Consider the following 18,251-nt stretch of genomic DNA (forward strand, 5'->3'; position numbering starts at 1 on the left):
ATCATCTTGGCTATTTTTGGCTCTTTATTTTTCCAGACAAATTTTAAGATTAAGTCTTCAAGTTCCAACAAAACACCCTGTTGCAATCCAAACTTTATTCCCTGTATAGAATCATTGGGGAAGATGTTGAATATTCTCATCCATGGATACAATGTATGTTATTTACGTCTTCAATATATTTCTTAAAAGTCTTATAATTTTCTTCATAAAAGTCATTTTTGTCCTTTGTTAGACCTCTCAAATTACTTGCCCCTGGAACCCAGTCACCGTATTATGAGGAAGCTCAGGCCACATGGAGAGGTCACATGTGGGGGTTCTGGCACTAGCCCCAGCTAGTCCTTCAGCCAAAGGCCAGAATCAACTGCAAGACATATGAATGACTGAGTCCTCACATGAGTCTAGTCCCTAGCTTTCTAGTTTTCTAACTGAGGCCTTAGACATCATGGAGCAGAGATAAGCTGCCTCTGCTGTGTCCTATCTGAATCTCTGACCCAAAGAAATCGTGATAGATAGTATAATAATTGTTGTTTTAAACCACTAAAGTTTGGGATAATTTATTATTAAGCAATAGAAAATTAATACACCAGACATCATTCTGATTATGGATTGGTTTCTCCTGTAGGTCTTCCTAAGGTCTAATTATATTCTAATATAATAAGAATATTTTAATATAGTACATGGAATAATTTCTCATCCTAAATTAATACATTTGCATTTATTACTGTGTCATGAGCTTGGCTAATTTATATTTGTATTGTGTATAAGAAGAAACCATGTATTTGCATGTGTAAGGCAGAGGAATAAATTCAGACATTGAAAATTCATCATGAACACCATGAGAAACATACCCATGTGGTTGAGAATGAGAGTTTTCACATTCCATGATATTTCTGTAGTCAGATACAGTTGTACAATGTTAGAAAACCTGAACTTGTCTTAAATACCTCTTGATTTGGTGGTACAGTCTTTCTAAATATGTTTCATAGACTGACACCAAGAGAGTACAGTGTAAACTTCCTTATATTTTTCTAAAGACTCTAATTTACTTCAAGAAAATTCTTACGAAGTTTTCTAATAACAAATGAGTCAGTGTGATCAGCTAGGCTATGTACTCAACTACATAGGTATTATTTTTCTCAAATAGTTTATTTGTGAACCTTGAGGTCTCTCATGACGCCAAGGTATTTCCAGGAAGAATCCACCTTGGAAGTCACATAGCCTCACTTTTATGACCCAGACTTGGAAGTCATGTAGCAGCACTTCTGCAATACTCAGTCTGTTCCCTAGAAGCAAGTCACTTTAGTCCAGCCCACATTCACAGGAGAAGTAGACTCTGCCTTTTGAAGAGACGAGTGTCAAAATAATTTGTGGACTAATTTTAGAACTAGTACACTTGATAAGCATGGAATTAGAACAAGGGAAGTTTTATAAATATTTAATGGTATTAGGCTTAACATAACCTGATTCTCTGTCTCACAACAGAGGACGTAGTCGTGTTTAATTGTCCTGGTAGACTTAAAATCCTTTGGCTAAAGCTTTTTACTCATTGGGTAGTGTTTGGATGGGCATTGTCTTTATTTGCTTCTGCAGAGAATGAAGAAGAATGATGGGAGAGTGCATCCCAACCAGTGCATGTGCAAATAGGCCATTTGGGGAACTTTAAGTATCAGTATAAATGGAACATGGGATGTAAAGGGAGGAATGATGGGAAATGAAGTTGAAAAAGCAGTGCCCCTCAGTTTCTCCTCCTCTCCTTTTACCCTCACCTTTTGTCATCTTTACATTTTTAAGGCTAATAACATTTTCTGTAGCCATAATTAAGTTTTCTGTAAATTGTAAGTTAATTCTAAAAGTTGAAAGCCAGTGAACAAGGTCTATATTGTGTGACTGTGTAGGCTTCAGAGCTGCATAATGTAATTATATTTCCTTTCTTATATACTTTTTTTTAGTATTTCCTGGAGTTTCTAATTGTCTTTTTTTTGCATCTTTAACATACTCTTGGTTTTTTCCTCCAAATCTTCATGTGATAAGATATCCTAATGATTCTGCTTTAGAGACCACTCTCATGGGGCCTTCTTTCCTCCTGCTCTAAACTGATCCACTTGTTCTCTAGGCCTGCTTTCTTGAATTTCCCTAATTCCTGGATTCCATTCCTTTCTCTTTCTCCCTGTTGCTACATCATGTCCTCAGAATTTCCTATGAAAGGATATGAGGGTGCTAAGTTTTCCAAGTATTTGTATGTCTGAAAATGCCCTTTTTGAACCCGTATACTTTACTGATACTTGGCTAGTTACAGAGTTCTAGATTGGCATAAGAATTCTAGTGGCAGAGCCCCATTATATTCTGGCATCACTCTTGCTGATAAGAAGTCTGATGGAGATCTGCCTCTGGTTCTTTTTTGAGCGACTTTTTAATTTGAAAGCTTTTAGTCTTTTTTCATGGGCATCTGAAATTTCGGTGTTAACTAAATTATCCCTTTGTTTAGGTTTTTTTCCCCTGCTGATTTAGTTTTTTTTCATGTTACAGGCTTTCCTCGAATACCTGGTGATTCTTTATAATCTATTGATATGTATGAGTGAACAAAACAAAAGTCACTTCAGAAGTTGGATGGGATTTGTTGACGGTCTAGTTTTGTTTAGAGTAATTGGGCAGGGAACTAGTTAAAAGCTAGAATGTATGAATATTTCTCTGGGACTATACAGTTTCTTTAGGGAAGAACTTTCCATGTTTTTTTTGTTTTGTTTTGTTTTGTTTCTTGGGTTTTCTTTTTGTTTTTGTTTTTGCCTGGAGCATGAATGCTTCACTGTCTTTTGGAGTGGGGTACTAAACTGCATAGCACATACAGATTTATGTCATCCCTCCTATTTTCAGTTCACTTCTTAATCCGTCTTCTATTTCATCTGATGTTTCTAATCTGTAGTTCTGTAGGAACCTCACCTGTAATACCTTTTCTGTTTATTCTAGGATGTGAGTTCCTCTCTTTTGGGTTTGTCACTTACCACTTAATGTCCTTCGAATATTCCAGAAATTTGATTGTCTTTTGCCTGGGGGGACCATTCTTCTATTCTCTTTGATATTGTGGATTTATCCCTCTCCCTCCCTCCCTCCCTCCCTCTTTCTCTCTCTCTCTCTCTCTCTCTCTCTCTCTCTCTCTCTTTTTCTGGTCTAATCTTTTAGAGCAGGGGTCCCCAACCCTGGGCCTCAGACGAGTAATGGTCTGTGGAACTGGGCCGCCCAGCAGGAGGTGAGCGGCAGGCGAGCAAAACTCCCCATCTCTCGCATTACTGCCTGAACCATCCTTACCTTACCCCCAAACCCCCCACACCCCCCAGTCCGTGGAAAAATTGTTTACCGTGAAACCAGTTGCCAAAAAGGTTGGGGACTTCTGTTTTAGAGTAAAGGGAAGGAGATAAACAAATTTACCATTTTTAAGTATATTCATTGTGATCTATAAGTGGGTAAAGATTTAGAAGATAGCTATTAAAAGAACAGTTGATATTTCAAAGACAGTAGTCTTATATAATACTTGTTTTCCTTACATTCTAGGTGATTTGGATCCCAGTTTTATTAGGGATATTCTTTGTGATATTGGGCATGCTATGTAGTGTGGGATCATATTGTACAGCAGTGGTTTTCAGGTTTTTTTTTTTTTGACTGAAAACTACAAGAAGAAACACATTTTACTTTACAACTCAGTTCTCATATAATGTTTCATAAAATAACACTCTTACATGTAATATGCTGGTATTTTATATTTAAGTTCTGGTTGTGACCCACTAAAGTTATCTTATTCTACCCACTAATGCATTGCAACCCACACTTGGAAAAACAGTTCTATCGAGCACTATTTTTTAAAGTGTGACCCAGATACATGATCAAGTTGAGTGTTGAAAAAACTTAACAATTTAGAGATAAGAAGGAAAAATCTAGCTGGGCTTTTGTGAGTTTTAAAAGTTGTGTTAACAATTCTCCAAAGATGAAATGCCTCACTTCCCTAGAATTATCTTGATTCTCTAAGGGCATGGATCTCAACAGTGGTGAGAATTCTTGAGTCCGATCAAGTTTCAGTCATAATAATAAAATAGAAGACAGTTAAGTTTTTAAAGAATTCATCTTTGAATTCTTTGAGAGGGCAGACAGCAGAAGCAAGAAGAACTACAATCCTGCAGCCTGTGGAACAAAAACCACATTCACAGAAAGATAGACAAGATGAAAAGGCAGAGGGCTATGTACCAGATGAAGGAATAAGATAAAACCCCAGAAAAACAACTAAAGTGGAGATAGGTAACCTTCCAGAAAAAGAATTCAGAATAATGATAGTGAAAGAATGGAGGCAAAGATAAGGAAAGCTGCAAGAAATGTTTAACAAAGACCTAGAAGAATTGAAGAACAAACACCTAGAAGAATTAAAAAACAAACAAATGGAGATGAACAATACAGTAAGTGAAATGAAAAATACACTAGAAGGAATCAATAGCAGAATAACTGAGGCAGAAGAACGGATAAGTGACGTGGAAGACAGAATGGTGGAATTCACTGCTGCAGAACAGAATAAAGAAAAAAGAATGAAAAGAAATGAAGACAGGCTACAAGACATCTGGGGCAACATTAAACACAATAACATTCACATTATACGGGTCTCAGAAGGAGAAGAGAGAGAGAAAGGACCTGAGAAAATATTTGAAGAGATTATAGTCGAAAACTTCCCTAACATGGGAAAGGAAACAGCCACCCAAGTCCAGGAAGTGCAGAGAATCCCAGGCAGGACAAACCCAAGGAGAAACACGCTGAGACACATAGTAATCAAATTGACAAAAATTAAAGGCAAAGAAAAATCATTAAAAGCAACAAGGGAAAAAATGAAAAATAACATACAAGGGAACTCCCATAAGTTTAACAGCTGATTTCTCAGCAGAAACTCTATAAGCCAGAAGGGAGTGGCATGATATATTTATTTATTTATTTATTTATTTGCGGTACACAGGCCTCTCACTGCTGTGGCCTCTCCCATTGCAGAGCACAGGCTCCGGATGCGCAGGCTCAGCGGCCATGGCTCACGGGCCCAGCCGCTCCACGGCATGGGGATCTTCCCAGACCGGGGCACGAACCCATGTTCCCTGCATCGGCAGGCGGACTCTCAACCACTGCGCCACCAGGGAAGCCCGATATATTTAAAGTGATTAAAGGGAAGGGATTTAAAGGGATGAAAGGGAACCTACAGCCAAGATTACTCTACCCAGTAAGGATCTCATTCAGAATCAACGGAAAATCAAAAGCTTTACAGACAAGCAAAAGCTGAGAGAATTCAGCACCATCAAACCAGCTCTACAACAAATGCTAAAGGAACTTCTTTAACTGGGAAACACAAGAAAAGGACCTACAAAAACAAACGCATAACAATTAAGAAAATGGTAGTAGTAACGTACATATCGATAATTACCTTAAACGCGAATGGATTAAATGCTCCAACCAAAAGACACAGGCTTGCTGAATGCATACAAAAACAAGACCCATCTATATGCTGTGTACAAGAGACCCATTTCCAACCAGGGAAACATGCAGACTGAAAGTGAGGGGATGGAAAAACCATATTCCATGCAAATGGAAATCAAAAGAAAGCTGGAGTAGCAATACTCATATCAGATAAAATAGACTTTAAAATAAAAGAATGTTACAAGAGACAAAGGAGGACACTACATAATGATTAAGGGATCAATCCAAGAAGAAGATATAATGATTATAAATCTATATGCACCCAACATAGGAGCACCTCAATACATAAGGCAACTGCTAACAGCTCTAAAAGAGGAAATCGACAGTAACACAATAATAGTGGGAGACTTTAACCCCTCACGTACATCAATGGACTGAGCATCCAAACAGAAAATTAATAAGGAAACACAAGCTTTAAATGACAAAATAGACCAGATAGATTAAGTTGATATTTATAGGACATTCCATCCAAAAACAGCAGATTACACTTTCTTCTTAAGTGCACATGGAACATTCTCCAGGATAGATCACATCTTGGGTCAGAAATCAGGCTTCAGTAAATTTAAGAAAATTGAAATCATATCAAGCATCTTTTCTGACCACGACGCTATGAGATTAGAAATCAGTTACGGAGAAAAAAGACATAAAAACACAAACACGTGGAGGCTAAACAATACGTTACTAAATAACCAAGAGATCACTGAAGAAATCAAAGAGGAAATCAAAAAATACTTAGAGACAAATGGCAATGAAAACACGACGATCCAAAACCTATGGGATGCAGCAAAAAGCAGTTCTAAGACGGAAGTTTATAGCAATACAAGCCTACCTCAAGAAATAAGAAAAATGTCAAATAAACAATTTAACCTTACACCTAAAGGCACTAGAGAAAGAAGAACAGACAAAACCCAAAGTTAGTAGAAGGAAAGAAATCATAAAGATCAGAGCAGAAATAAATGAAATAGAAACAAAGAAAACAGTAGCAAAGATCAGTAAAACTAAAAGCTGGTTCTTTGAGAAGATAAACAAAATTGATAACCCATTAGCCAGACTCATCAAGAAAAAGAGGGAGAGGACTCAATAAAATTAGAAATGAAAAAGGAGAAGTTGCCATAGACACCAAAGAAATACAAAGCATCCTAAGAGACTACTACAAGTAACTATGCCAATAAAATGGACAACCTGGAAGAAATGGACAAATTCTTAGAAAGGTATAACCTTCCAAGACTGAACCAGAAAGAAATAGAAAATATGAACAGACCAGTCACAAGTAATGAAATTGAAACTGTGATTAAAAGTCTTCCAAGAAACAAAAGTCCAGGACCAGGTGGCTTCACAGGTGAATTCTATCAAACATTTAGAAAAGAGCTAACACCCATCCTTCTTAAACTCTTCCAAAAAATTGAAGAGGAAGGAACACTCCCAAACTCATTTCTATGAGGTCACCATCACCCTGATACCAAAACCAGACAAAGGTATTACCAAAAAAGAAAATTACAGACCAGTATCACTGATGAATATGGATGTAAAAATCCTCAACAAAATACTAGCAAACAGAATCCAACAGCACATTAAAAGGATCATACAGCATGATCAAGTGGGATTTATCCCAGGGATGCAAGGATTCTTCAGTATATGCAAATCAATCAATGTGGTACACCATATTAACAAATTGAAGAATAAAAGCCATGTGATCATCTCAATAGATGCAGAAAAAGCTTTTGACAGAATTCAACACCCATTTATGATAAAAACTCTCCAGAAAATGAGCACAGAGGGAACCTACCTCAACATAATAAAGGCCATATATGACAAACCCACAGCAAACATCATTCTCAATGGTGAAAAACTGAAAGCATTTCCTCCAAGATCAGGAAGAAGACAAGGATGGCCACTCTCATCATTATTATTCAACATAGTTTTGGAAGTCCTAGTCTCAGCAATCAGAGAAGAGAAGGAAATAAGATGAATGCAAATCGGAAAAGAAGAAGTAAAACTGTCACTGTTTGCAGATGACATGATACTATACATAGAGAATCCTAAAGATGCCACCAGAAAACTACTAGAGCTAATCAATGAATTTGGTGAAGTTGCAGGATACAAAATTAATGCACAGAAATCTCTTGCAGTCCTATACACTAATGATGGAAAATCTGAAAGAGAAATTAAGGAAACACTCCCATTTACCATTGCAACAAAAAGAATAAAATACCTAGGAATAAACCTACCTAAGGAGACAAAAGACCTGTATGCAGAAAACTATAAGACACTGATGAAAGAAATTAAAGATGATACAAACAGATGGAGAGATATACCATGTTCTTGGATTGAAAGAATCAATATTGTGAAAATGACTATACTACCCAAAGCAATCTACAGATCAAATGCAATCCCTATCAAATTACCAATGGCATTTTTTACGGAACTAGAACAAAAACTCTTAAAATTTGTATGGAGACACAAAAGACCCCGAGTAGCCAAAGCAGGCTTGAGGAGAAAAAATGGAGCTGGAGGAATCAATCTCCCTGACTTCAGACTATACTACAAAGCTACAGTAATCAAGACAATATGGTACTGGCACAAAAACAGAAACATAGATCAATGGAACAGGATAGAAAGCCCAGAGATAAACCCACGCACCTATGGTCAACTAATCTATGACAAAGGAGTCAAGGATATACAATGGAGAAAATACAGTCTCTTCAATAAGTGGTGCTGGGAAAACTGGACAGCTACATGTAAAAGAATGAAATTAGAACACTCCCTAACACCATACACAAAAATAAACTCAAAATCGATTAGAGACCTAATGTAAGATTGGACACTATAAAACTCTTAGAGGAAAACATAGGAAGAACACTCTTTGACATAAATCACAGCAAGATCTCTTTTGATCCACCTACTAGAGTAATGGAAATAAAAACAAAAATAAACAAATGGGACCTAATGAAACTTAAAAGCTTTTGCAAAGGAAAGGAAACTGCAAACAGAGAACCATCAGAATGGGAGAAAATATTTGCAAACGAATCAATGGACAAAGGATTAATCTCTAAAATATATAAACAGCTCATGCAGCTCAATATTAAAAAAACAAAAAACCCAATCCAGGGGCTTCCCTGGTGGCGCAGTGGTTGAGAGTCTGCCTGCCGATTCAGGGGACACGGGTTCGTGCCCCGGTCCGGGAAGATCCCACATGCCGCGGAGCGGCTGGGCCCGTGAGCCACGGCCGCTGAGTATGCATGTCCGGAGCCTGTGCTCTGCAACGGGAGAGGCCACGGCAGTGAGAGGCCCGTGTACTGCAAAAAACCCAATCCAAAAATGGGCAAAAGACGTAAATAGACATTTCTCTAAAGAAGACATACATACAGATGGACAAGGAGCACATGAAAAGCTGCTCAACATCACTGATTATTAGAGAAGTGCAAGTCTAAATTACAATGAGGTATCACCTCACACCAGTTAGAATGGGCATAATCAGAAAATCTACAAACAACAAATGCTGGACAGGGTGTGGAGAAAATGGAACCCTCTTGCACTGTTGGTGGGAATGTAAATTGATACAGCCCCTGTGGAGAACAGTATGGAGGTTCCTTAAAAAACTAAAAATAGAATTACCATATGACCCAGCAATCCCACTACTGAGCATATACCCACAGAAAACCATAATTCAAAAAGACACATGCACCCCAATGTTCATTGCAGCACTATTTACACTTGCCAGGTCATGGAAGCAACCTAAATGCCCATCAACAGACAAATGGAGAAAGAAGATGTGGTACATATATACAATGGAATATTACTCAGCCATAAAAAGGAATGAAATTGCGTCATTTGTAGAGACGTGGATGGATCTAGACCCTGTCATACAGAGTGAAATAAGTCAGAAAGAGAAAAACAAATATTGTATATTAACACATATATTTGGAATCTAGAAAAATGGTACAGATGAACTGGTTTGCAGGGCAGGAATAGAGACACAGATGTAGAGAACAAACGTATGGACACCAAGGGAGCAAGTGGTGTGGGGTGTGGTGGTGGTGGGATGAACTGGGAGGTTGGGATTGACATGTATACACTAATATGTATAAAATGGATGACTAATAAGAACCTGCTGTAAAAAAAAAAATTCATTCTCCAGTCGGATTTTAACTGTTATGTGTTTTGCAAGACATATCTGTTTTTCAGATAATTCCTTGATTGTGTAGCTTTTCTTGCATCTTTAATACTTTACATGAAGAGCTTTTTATATTGAGGATTTAATAATATTTTTCAGAAGAGTACTTTTAGTAAATCCTTAGCTCTGATATTGTTAATGAAGAGATGCATATAAATATGAATATAATATATTGGTGTTTCAGGTCTGTTACATTGTATTCTTAAGTTGTGATTAAGTTTCTTTGAAGCAACATAAAGACTTAAGACATTTAAGATTGTTGAATATGCTATATTATGATCATAAATGGTGGTCTGAATTGCTCCCAGATCAATACTTAGGGGGAGGTCAAGCTATGCTAATAGGTTTATGTATAGGACTGGGTTTTTCTCTTTATTTATTTATGTTTATTTTAATATTTATTTATTTGGTTGCTTGGGGTCTTAGTTGTGGCTTGTGGGCTCCTTAGTTACCACATGTGGGCTCCTTAGTTGTGGCAGGCAGGCTCCTTAGTTGTTGTGGCATGCGAACTCTTAGTTGTGGCATGAATGTGGGACCTAGTTCCCTGACCAGGGATTGAACCAGGGCCCCTGCATTGAAAGTGCGGAGTCTTATCCACTGCGCTACCAGGGAAGTCCCTCTCTTTATTTAAATGGCTGTCACTAGGATCTTAAATGCTCATCCCTTATTTGCTCACGATTCATATACACATTTTGGAAGAAATTAATATTTATTTGAAATAGGAACAGTGTCATCTTTCCAAGAAGACCAGATTTAAACTGCTCCAACAAAATTTTGGGGTCTCCTATAATTAATTTCAGAGTGACTAGCAAATACTGTGTTGTACTTGGGGCATGTTGCAAAACAATTACATTGTCAGCATCCACCATTCCAGTTGCTATATGATGTAGCACTGTAAGGTTTTCTGAACTTTTCCTGTGAATTAGTATGTTTCCAGGGGTATTTTTATTTTTGAACCTCTAAATGGAATTCTGATGGATAATATCAGTTAATATTGCAGGGAGAATCCCAGGTAAGGAAGTTATCACTATAGGAATCAGAATGGACATTATTATCCACATTGAGAATGGCAAGTGGATAATCAACATAAGCCTAGTAAAAATAGCCAAGTAAAAACAGCATGTGACCTAACTGCCTTAAAGTAAGGCATTGCCATACTGAAACACCACTGAGTGTGACAGACTTCATTTGCAGGCATGCTTGTAATGGGGAAGCTGAAGTATAAAGTGGTCAGTAGATACTGTTAGTGCTTTTTACATTTAGTGAACAGAATTTTTTTTTTTTTTGGCTGTGTTGGGTCTTCATTGCTGCACACGGGCTTTCTCTAGTTGTGGCAAGCGAGTGCCACTCTTCGTTGCAGTGTGCGAGCTTCTCTTGTTGCAGAGCACGGGCTCTAGGCGCACAGGCTTCAGTAGTTGCAGCACGCAGGCTCAGTAATTGCAGCACACAGGTTTTAGGGTGCATGGGCTTCAGTAGTTGTGGTGCGTGGGCTCAGTAGTTGTGGCTCGCGGGCTCTAGAGTGCAGGCTCAGTAGTTGTGGCACACGGGCTTAATTGCTCCACGACATGTGGGATCTTCCCGGGCCAGGGATCAAACCCGTGTCCCCTGCTTTGGCAGGTGGATTCTTAACCACTCCACCACCAGGGAAGGCCCTAGTGAACAGAATTATTACCCATTCTTTTCCTCACAAAGTATTTAATATTCATATTTATGAAATATAGCCAGAATGTAGTCTGATCTTTTTTCAGCTTACTGAAATATAGTTTTTGCTTTTTGTCTCTTTTTCTTATAAGAAAATTCTGAAAATTGATGTTTCAGAAAGGTGCCTAAGAGTTGGGATTATATTAAACATTGACAAGTGCGAAATATTTTATAATTTTTTAATGATAAAAACAATGATCTCATCTTTTCTTACTAGGGTAACCATTATAAGAATGTTTTCGATCTATATGAAAAGGTTGCTTGTCTTGAACCTAGAAGCAGGCCAGCCAACAGTAGACGACAGGAGCATTCTCTTCTTTCACTTAACCTTTTACAATCTGATCACCTCTTCCACCGCTGTTTTACCTTAGTTGCCAAGCAGCTCAACACAAAGTGATTAAATATAGCAGTCAAATATCTTGTAATATCTGTAGCTTTCCTGCTTTTAATTAATCCTGATTTTATTTTTAATTGTTCTCCTTATATTTAATCTTGTAAGTGCTCTCAAATTCTTTTTGACTCCAGGTTATATAGAGAATAGATTGTGTGTATATGTGTGTGTGTGTGTGTGTGTGTGTGTGTATACATATATATATGGTAAACAACCATACCTTTTACATTTGTTTATCGCCTGATAGCATTATTTTTTAATGTTTTGTATCTTGCCTTCCCAACCTGCTTCTAAGCTCTTGAAGGCAGGAAATCATCTCTAACTTTCAAAACTAACCTTAAAGGACTGCTTTGAAAGTTAAATAAATAGACATAGGAAACAGAGTTGTATTTGGCATGAAGGAAGCGCTAATGTTAGCAGCATTATGTTTTATTATGTAGCACAGTAGACTGTTCAATAGAACATGGATTACCTACAGGAGGGGTTAGGTAGGAAAAGATTTTTCTATTCCCTAATACCTAAAAATAATTGAGGTTTGGACATTTCTATTTCAACTCAGAGCCAAAGAAGTTGAAATGTTAACTGCTTTCTAAATATATCTAATGTTTGGGAAAATTCAGATGTGACCTGTTCCATCCAAATATTAGGTAATGCTGGGATATAATTCTGGAGGAGAAAGCAACTTCAAAGAAATCTTTAGGCTAAGTAGCGGATTACTGAATGGAGTAGCTATGAAAAACATTAATTTCTTCCCAAGGAGACTCAAGAGTTAGGTGCCCAGAAAGAGAAACTTCCTAAAAAAAAGAAAGAAAAAAAAAAGAAAAAGAAACTTCCTTTTTATATATAACATGTTCCTGAATCTACTGTTTGTCAGTCTTGAAAATCATTTTGTGTCTTTTAACATGTTAGCTGTAGGCTACTAGCCTGTCGTGTAAGAGAAAAATGCCTTCCATTTGTATCTACTTTGACATATATGCACTCACCTTCATGATCATTATCTCATTTAATCCATTTAAATCAACCATCAAGGTAGGGTATTGATAAAAATGGTCATTGTTATAAATTCTTAAGCATAGATATGTTGTAATAATTCACTATTTATGCCAGCTTTGATATGCAGCCTCTTTTCCTTGTTCTATAGCCTATTTTAATTCAGTGCATAATCTTTTTTTTTTTTTTTTGTGGTACACGGGCCTCTCACTGCTGTGGCCTCTCCTGTTGCAGAGCACAGGCTCCGGACGCGCAGGCTCAGCAGCCATGGCTCACGGGCCCAGCCACTCCGTGGCATGTGGGATCTTCCCAGACCGGGGCACGAACCCGTGTCCCCTGCATCGGCAGGCGGACGCTCAACCACTGCGCCACCAGGGAAGCCCTCAGTGCATAATCTTATTCTTCAAATTCAGAGTTTTTTCTACCATCAAATACACATTTGTTGGCTCCTTATATACCCTATGCTAGAAGTAAAAGAGATAAAAAGGAAAGCCTGCTCAGTGAATGATCCTTGCCCTTGAGGAACCTGAATTCTTTTGATGAGTGCTAAAAGAAATATTCATTAAGTACAGGCCCAAAGTTAATGCATGCTCAAGTGTATGATTGAGATTGTATTATAGATGTCCAGAGAAGGGAGGGACCAGTTTATCCTGATCTACCTAAGGGAAATTTGGTGGAGAATGTGAGATTTCAGTTTATTCTTAAAGGATGAGTAGGATTCGGAAGCATAGGGGAGGAATCTGGTAAGGTATTTCAGGTAGGGAAGAGTCTGAACAAAGATACGGCCTTTGGAGAACAGAGAGAGGAGTGATTTCACATAGAGAAGGTGGTTTGGAGGTGGAAGGAGAGAATAGCGCTGGCTATCTAAGGTGATCTCTGATTGAACTGGGATATTGTATGAATTTGTATTTTTTTAGCATAAGGAAAAAAGCTTAAAAATATTTTAAAACTCTCTTAAACTGAGTTACCTTCTAAAGGTATGGCACCTATTTCCCCAAACCATCATTATAATGTAATTTCACTTATATAGATATGTGTTATAATAGACAGTATAAAGCTATACAATAAGGATGTAGATATATTTATAAATAGATAGAGATATTACTGAGTAATGGAGAGAACTATGGGGATTTCTTGTACAGTGTGAGTTGAGTTTTTTTTTCTTTTTTTTTTCACCACAGAAAATATTTAATAAATCCAAAAAATGGAAAGAAGAATATAATGACAGAAGAGTTTCTGTCTCAGTTCTCTGAAACTGAGTCCCCCATAGGAAACTGGTCCCAAAAGTTCTTGAGGGTTCACTGAAGAAACCAGTTTGCTAATGTTTTTCATCCTTTCAGTGTTCAAAGGTGTAGAACGACTCCTTGCCCTTGTCAGTTTAAACAGTCACATCTCCGTCCCCCAAAGGTTAAGAGTCTGGTGCAGATCCATAAAAACGGGGGAGGGAGGAGTGCTGGGGAAGGCCTGTCACTTCAGGAGGGGCTCCACCTCTCCAACGGCAGGAAGAGAAGGAACCACGCAGGCTCCAGCACCTCGCTCCTGCAAATGCATAATCCGGTCACATGGCCAAATTCTTACAGCCCAAATTATCACCCACTTCTCTAATGAATAATACATACCCAATCTAATAAGTTTAGCCTGATTAGGAAGCTTACAAAAAGGACAGGTGTCCATCTTCTAGTTTTTCAAGCCAAGTATTTGTATTAAGCAGACGTCTATTTAGTAATTGAAATAAACTAAATGCCAATCTTAAGTGGATACCTTTTTTTTTTTTTTTTGTGGTACACGGGCCTCTCACTGTTGTGGCCTCTCCTGTTGCGGAGCACAGGCTCCGGACGCGCAGGCTCAGCGGCCATGGCTCACGGGCCCAGCCGCTCCGCGGCATGTGGGATCTTCCCGGACCGGGGCACGAACCCGTGTCCACTGCATCGGCAGGCGGACTCTCAACCACTGCGCCACCAGGGAAGCCCAAGTGGATACCTTTTTAACTTTAAGGGAGAAAACACCAAGAGAATTTAAGAAAAAGGCCGTTTAAGATACAGCTAACTTCTCAGGGAATGAGCAGATTCTCCTTAGAATAACTAATGGTCGTTTTGGGATGAACTAATATAGTGAATTATGACTGGTAAGATTATATGCAGTATGTATGCCGGATGGTGCTTCACTCTCACCTGCAATAGAATGAGGTTTAATAAACTTCTGGGTAAAGATAACTGTTTAACAAATTACTTGGTATTGAAAGTAGTTGCAAATTTAATGGTCTTTTTTTAAAAGGATACATAAAAATGTTCCCACAAAAGAACAGTTCGAATAAAGGTGTTCTTGAATCAAAAACTTTATGGAAGTGATCATCAAAAATGTCATGTACTCTGTCAATATTACATGAACTCTGATGCCTATCTTAGGATTGTAGACCTTGGCTTTCATGTAACAGAGAGCCATTATTGATTTTGGAACATAGAATGTTATGCAAATTCTTTGTAAGTGTGGCACTACCACAGAAGAAGTTGCTGCTGGCATAGCCATAAATGGGTTGCAGCAAATTCAAAATTTTTTTAGAATCTTTATATTTTTACTTCAAAAGTCATGTGAATTTTGTTGTTCTTTATAATACATATATGTTTGGTTTTTTTGTAAATATTATGTTTTAAGTTATTGACCAAAATTGACTAATCAAAAAGATATGCTGTATTTGTCTTTTTTGTGTGAGTGGGCTTAGGGTATCTGACCTCCTATATTTTAGCAGTACCTTATCTAGCTCAGCTTTTTAAGGACAGCACTTGAATATAGCTGCAAAGTTATTTCACTTGGTTTCCTACCCCAGAGGAATTAAAAAGCATGGGCATCCTTGGTTAGGTTAGCATCTTTGTGAAGATTTCTACCTCTATCTTTATATAAAGCAGGCATTGGTTTTGAATGCAGGAATACTGTTGTATACTATGAGCTCAATATCAGTATTGGAATACATGATTTTTAAAAATTTAATCTCAGTAGTTCAATAAACAAATAATTGAGCTGAATAACTGAAGGTCCTTGTTTATAGATTTGAAATTCAGAAGTGAAATTTCATTACTTTTTGAATGTTGCAAACAAAAAGATTTAATACATTTGTTAGAATCAAATGATTATAATGTGCCCATATTTTTATACTCAGTAGAAGATAAAACAATAAACATTTACTGAATGCATGTTGTGTGGCAGGTACTGTGCTAGATAATGAGAGGGCGGAGGGAGGGGGAGAGAGAGAGAAAGAAAGGGAGAACACTTGTTTCCTGTCTTTGGGGGCCTCGTAACCTAAGAGTATAATACATGTAAAATATAACTGCCATATAGCACAGTAAATACTACAGTAGAGATAGCACCTAAGATACATTTGGGTAAATGTGGATTAACCAACCATTTTAGCTTCAGTGCCATAGAGAAAGCTTCTGAGAATGGAATATGCTTATGCTGAAACTTAATAAATGGGGAGAATTCTCAGGGTGGAAATGTGGGAAAAGGGCATTCCAGGCAGAGGAAATAGTGTAAAATCTTCAGGAAATTGCAGAGAGCGTGATTTAACCAAAGTGAAGGTGCATGCTAGATAGTGTTGAGAGCTGACTTGGCCGTAGGCAGCTTCATTTTGTATACAATCCTAAGGAGTTTGAACGTCATTCTGTAATTTTTGGAGGATCATTGAAAAGTATTGAGTATGATCAGAATGATTCTCATTTTAGCAAGATTTTAGCTTTTGAAGTAGTTGAGAGGATAAATCAGGAATCGCAGGTTATGGCCCCAGGCAAGAGAAGCAGTTAGGATGTCATTGCTGTAGTCTAAATGATGAATGTGAGGGCCGTTACGGTGGCAGAGGGAATGACAAGAAAAGGATAGATTCCAGATAAGTTAAAGAAACGGAATCAATAACATTTAATGATTCATTGTGGGTAGTGAGAGAGGAGGAAGATAGAAATTCATGTCTGGTGTGAATAATGGGATTAGATGGGTAAATTTCTCACTAGATTTTTGAGAGAAATTTTACTTTATGTATGTGAATAGCTTCTACAAAATTGGTAAACATATGAAGGTAACTTCTGAGTAGGTCATTTCTAAGTTTCTCTTTATTTTTATTTACAGATGCCACTTCAAATGAACAACAAGAGCTTTTCTGTCAGAAGCTGCAGCAGTGTTGCATACTGTTTGATTTCATGGACTCTGTTTCAGACTTGAAGAGCAAAGAAGTTAAAAGAGCAACACTGAATGAACTGGTTGAGTATGTTTCAACTAATCGTGGTGTAATTGTTGAATCAGCGTATTCTGATATAGTAAAAATGGTAAGCTTCTAGACTTAAGTTCCTCAGATTTATATAAATTCAAGTAAGATCTGAGGTGTAATTATGATTTAATGAGACTGATTTTTAATAAATATACAATAATTAATGTGCTCAAAAGAATGTTTTTTTAAAATAGTCCATTTGAAAGATTATCCATCCATTTCAATGATGGTGTCATTGCTTTATAATAGTTTGGGGATTCAGTAGCCACAATGGCTGGTGGCTACCACATTGGATAGTGCAGATCTAGAGCTTAGGAGAAAGATATAAGCTCAAGATCATACAGATTGATAGATAATTAATGTGCAGCTGAATAGTTGCGGAGAAAGAACATCTAAAGGGGGAAGAAAAGACCAATGAAAGACTATGGGGCTCTCAGCATCTCAGCAGTGGATAAGAGAGTCAGGTCTAAAATAAATCTTATTTAGGACATTTTGATATCATATATGTAGATTCTATAACACTGAATTTTAATCAAAACCTGGGACCTTTAAGAAGTTAAATGATATAAACAAAAGTTTGAAATATCTGATGTGAAAAGTATTGAAGTAAGGTTGTTTAGGATACTGTTTATTAATTATTTAACCATATTCTCCATCAAACTGTAGAAATTTGTTTCGGACTTGTGGTTTTTGTATTTTGGTGCATAACAAAATACAAAAAATTCATTTGGAATAATTAGAGTCACTGAGTACACAATTTAAGCTTAAATGTTGCTTATAGAAGGTTATAGCAAGTATAATCTAAGCTATAAACTATACAAGTTAGTTGCCTTAATTTCTTTCCCTGTGCCTCATATATGTTCTGGGGGAAGAGCAAAATGTGTAAGAAAGTTAAATTTGACCCTAATATACTAGTTGAGTTTTCTTTCATCATATTGTACTAGAAGACCAATTAAAAGGACTTAGGACATTTTGGTTAGTTTTTTTCTTTTTAAAAAAGAAAATAAAAGCCTTAGGATTTTTTTAAAGATTATCTCTAGAGAGAACATTAATCAAAATGAAATTAGCTTCCTCAATTCCACAGATAATTAAAAGAGACAGTTTGAGAATATAAGTATTGATTATTGATAGACTTTGTATTTTGTTCTTTGTTTTGTGTTTGTCATTAAAAAATGTTCAGGGACAAAATGCAGTATTTCCACTTTATTGATTTCAAATGGTTTGTATTCAGGAATTTTGAAAATCCTAGG

At 37.2% G+C, this 18,251-nt stretch overlaps 1 protein-coding gene across 1 annotated transcript in view; it reads left to right on the plus strand.

The window, feature by feature from the left end:
* Positions 1 to 18,251, plus strand: part of PPP2R5A (protein phosphatase 2 regulatory subunit B'alpha) — a 92,908-nt gene that overhangs the window by 30,247 nt on the left and 44,410 nt on the right. Inside the window, exon 2 of the mRNA XM_081254857.1 lies at positions 16,863 to 17,059. Coding sequence (XP_081110983.1) covers positions 16,863 to 17,059 — 197 coding nt within the window. The remainder of the gene's footprint in view (positions 1 to 16,862; positions 17,060 to 18,251) is intronic.

Source organism: Mesoplodon bidens, assembly GCF_964165515.1.
Source record: "Mesoplodon bidens genome assembly, chromosome: 2".
NCBI classification, from domain to species: Eukaryota; Metazoa; Chordata; class Mammalia; order Artiodactyla; family Ziphiidae; genus Mesoplodon; species Mesoplodon bidens.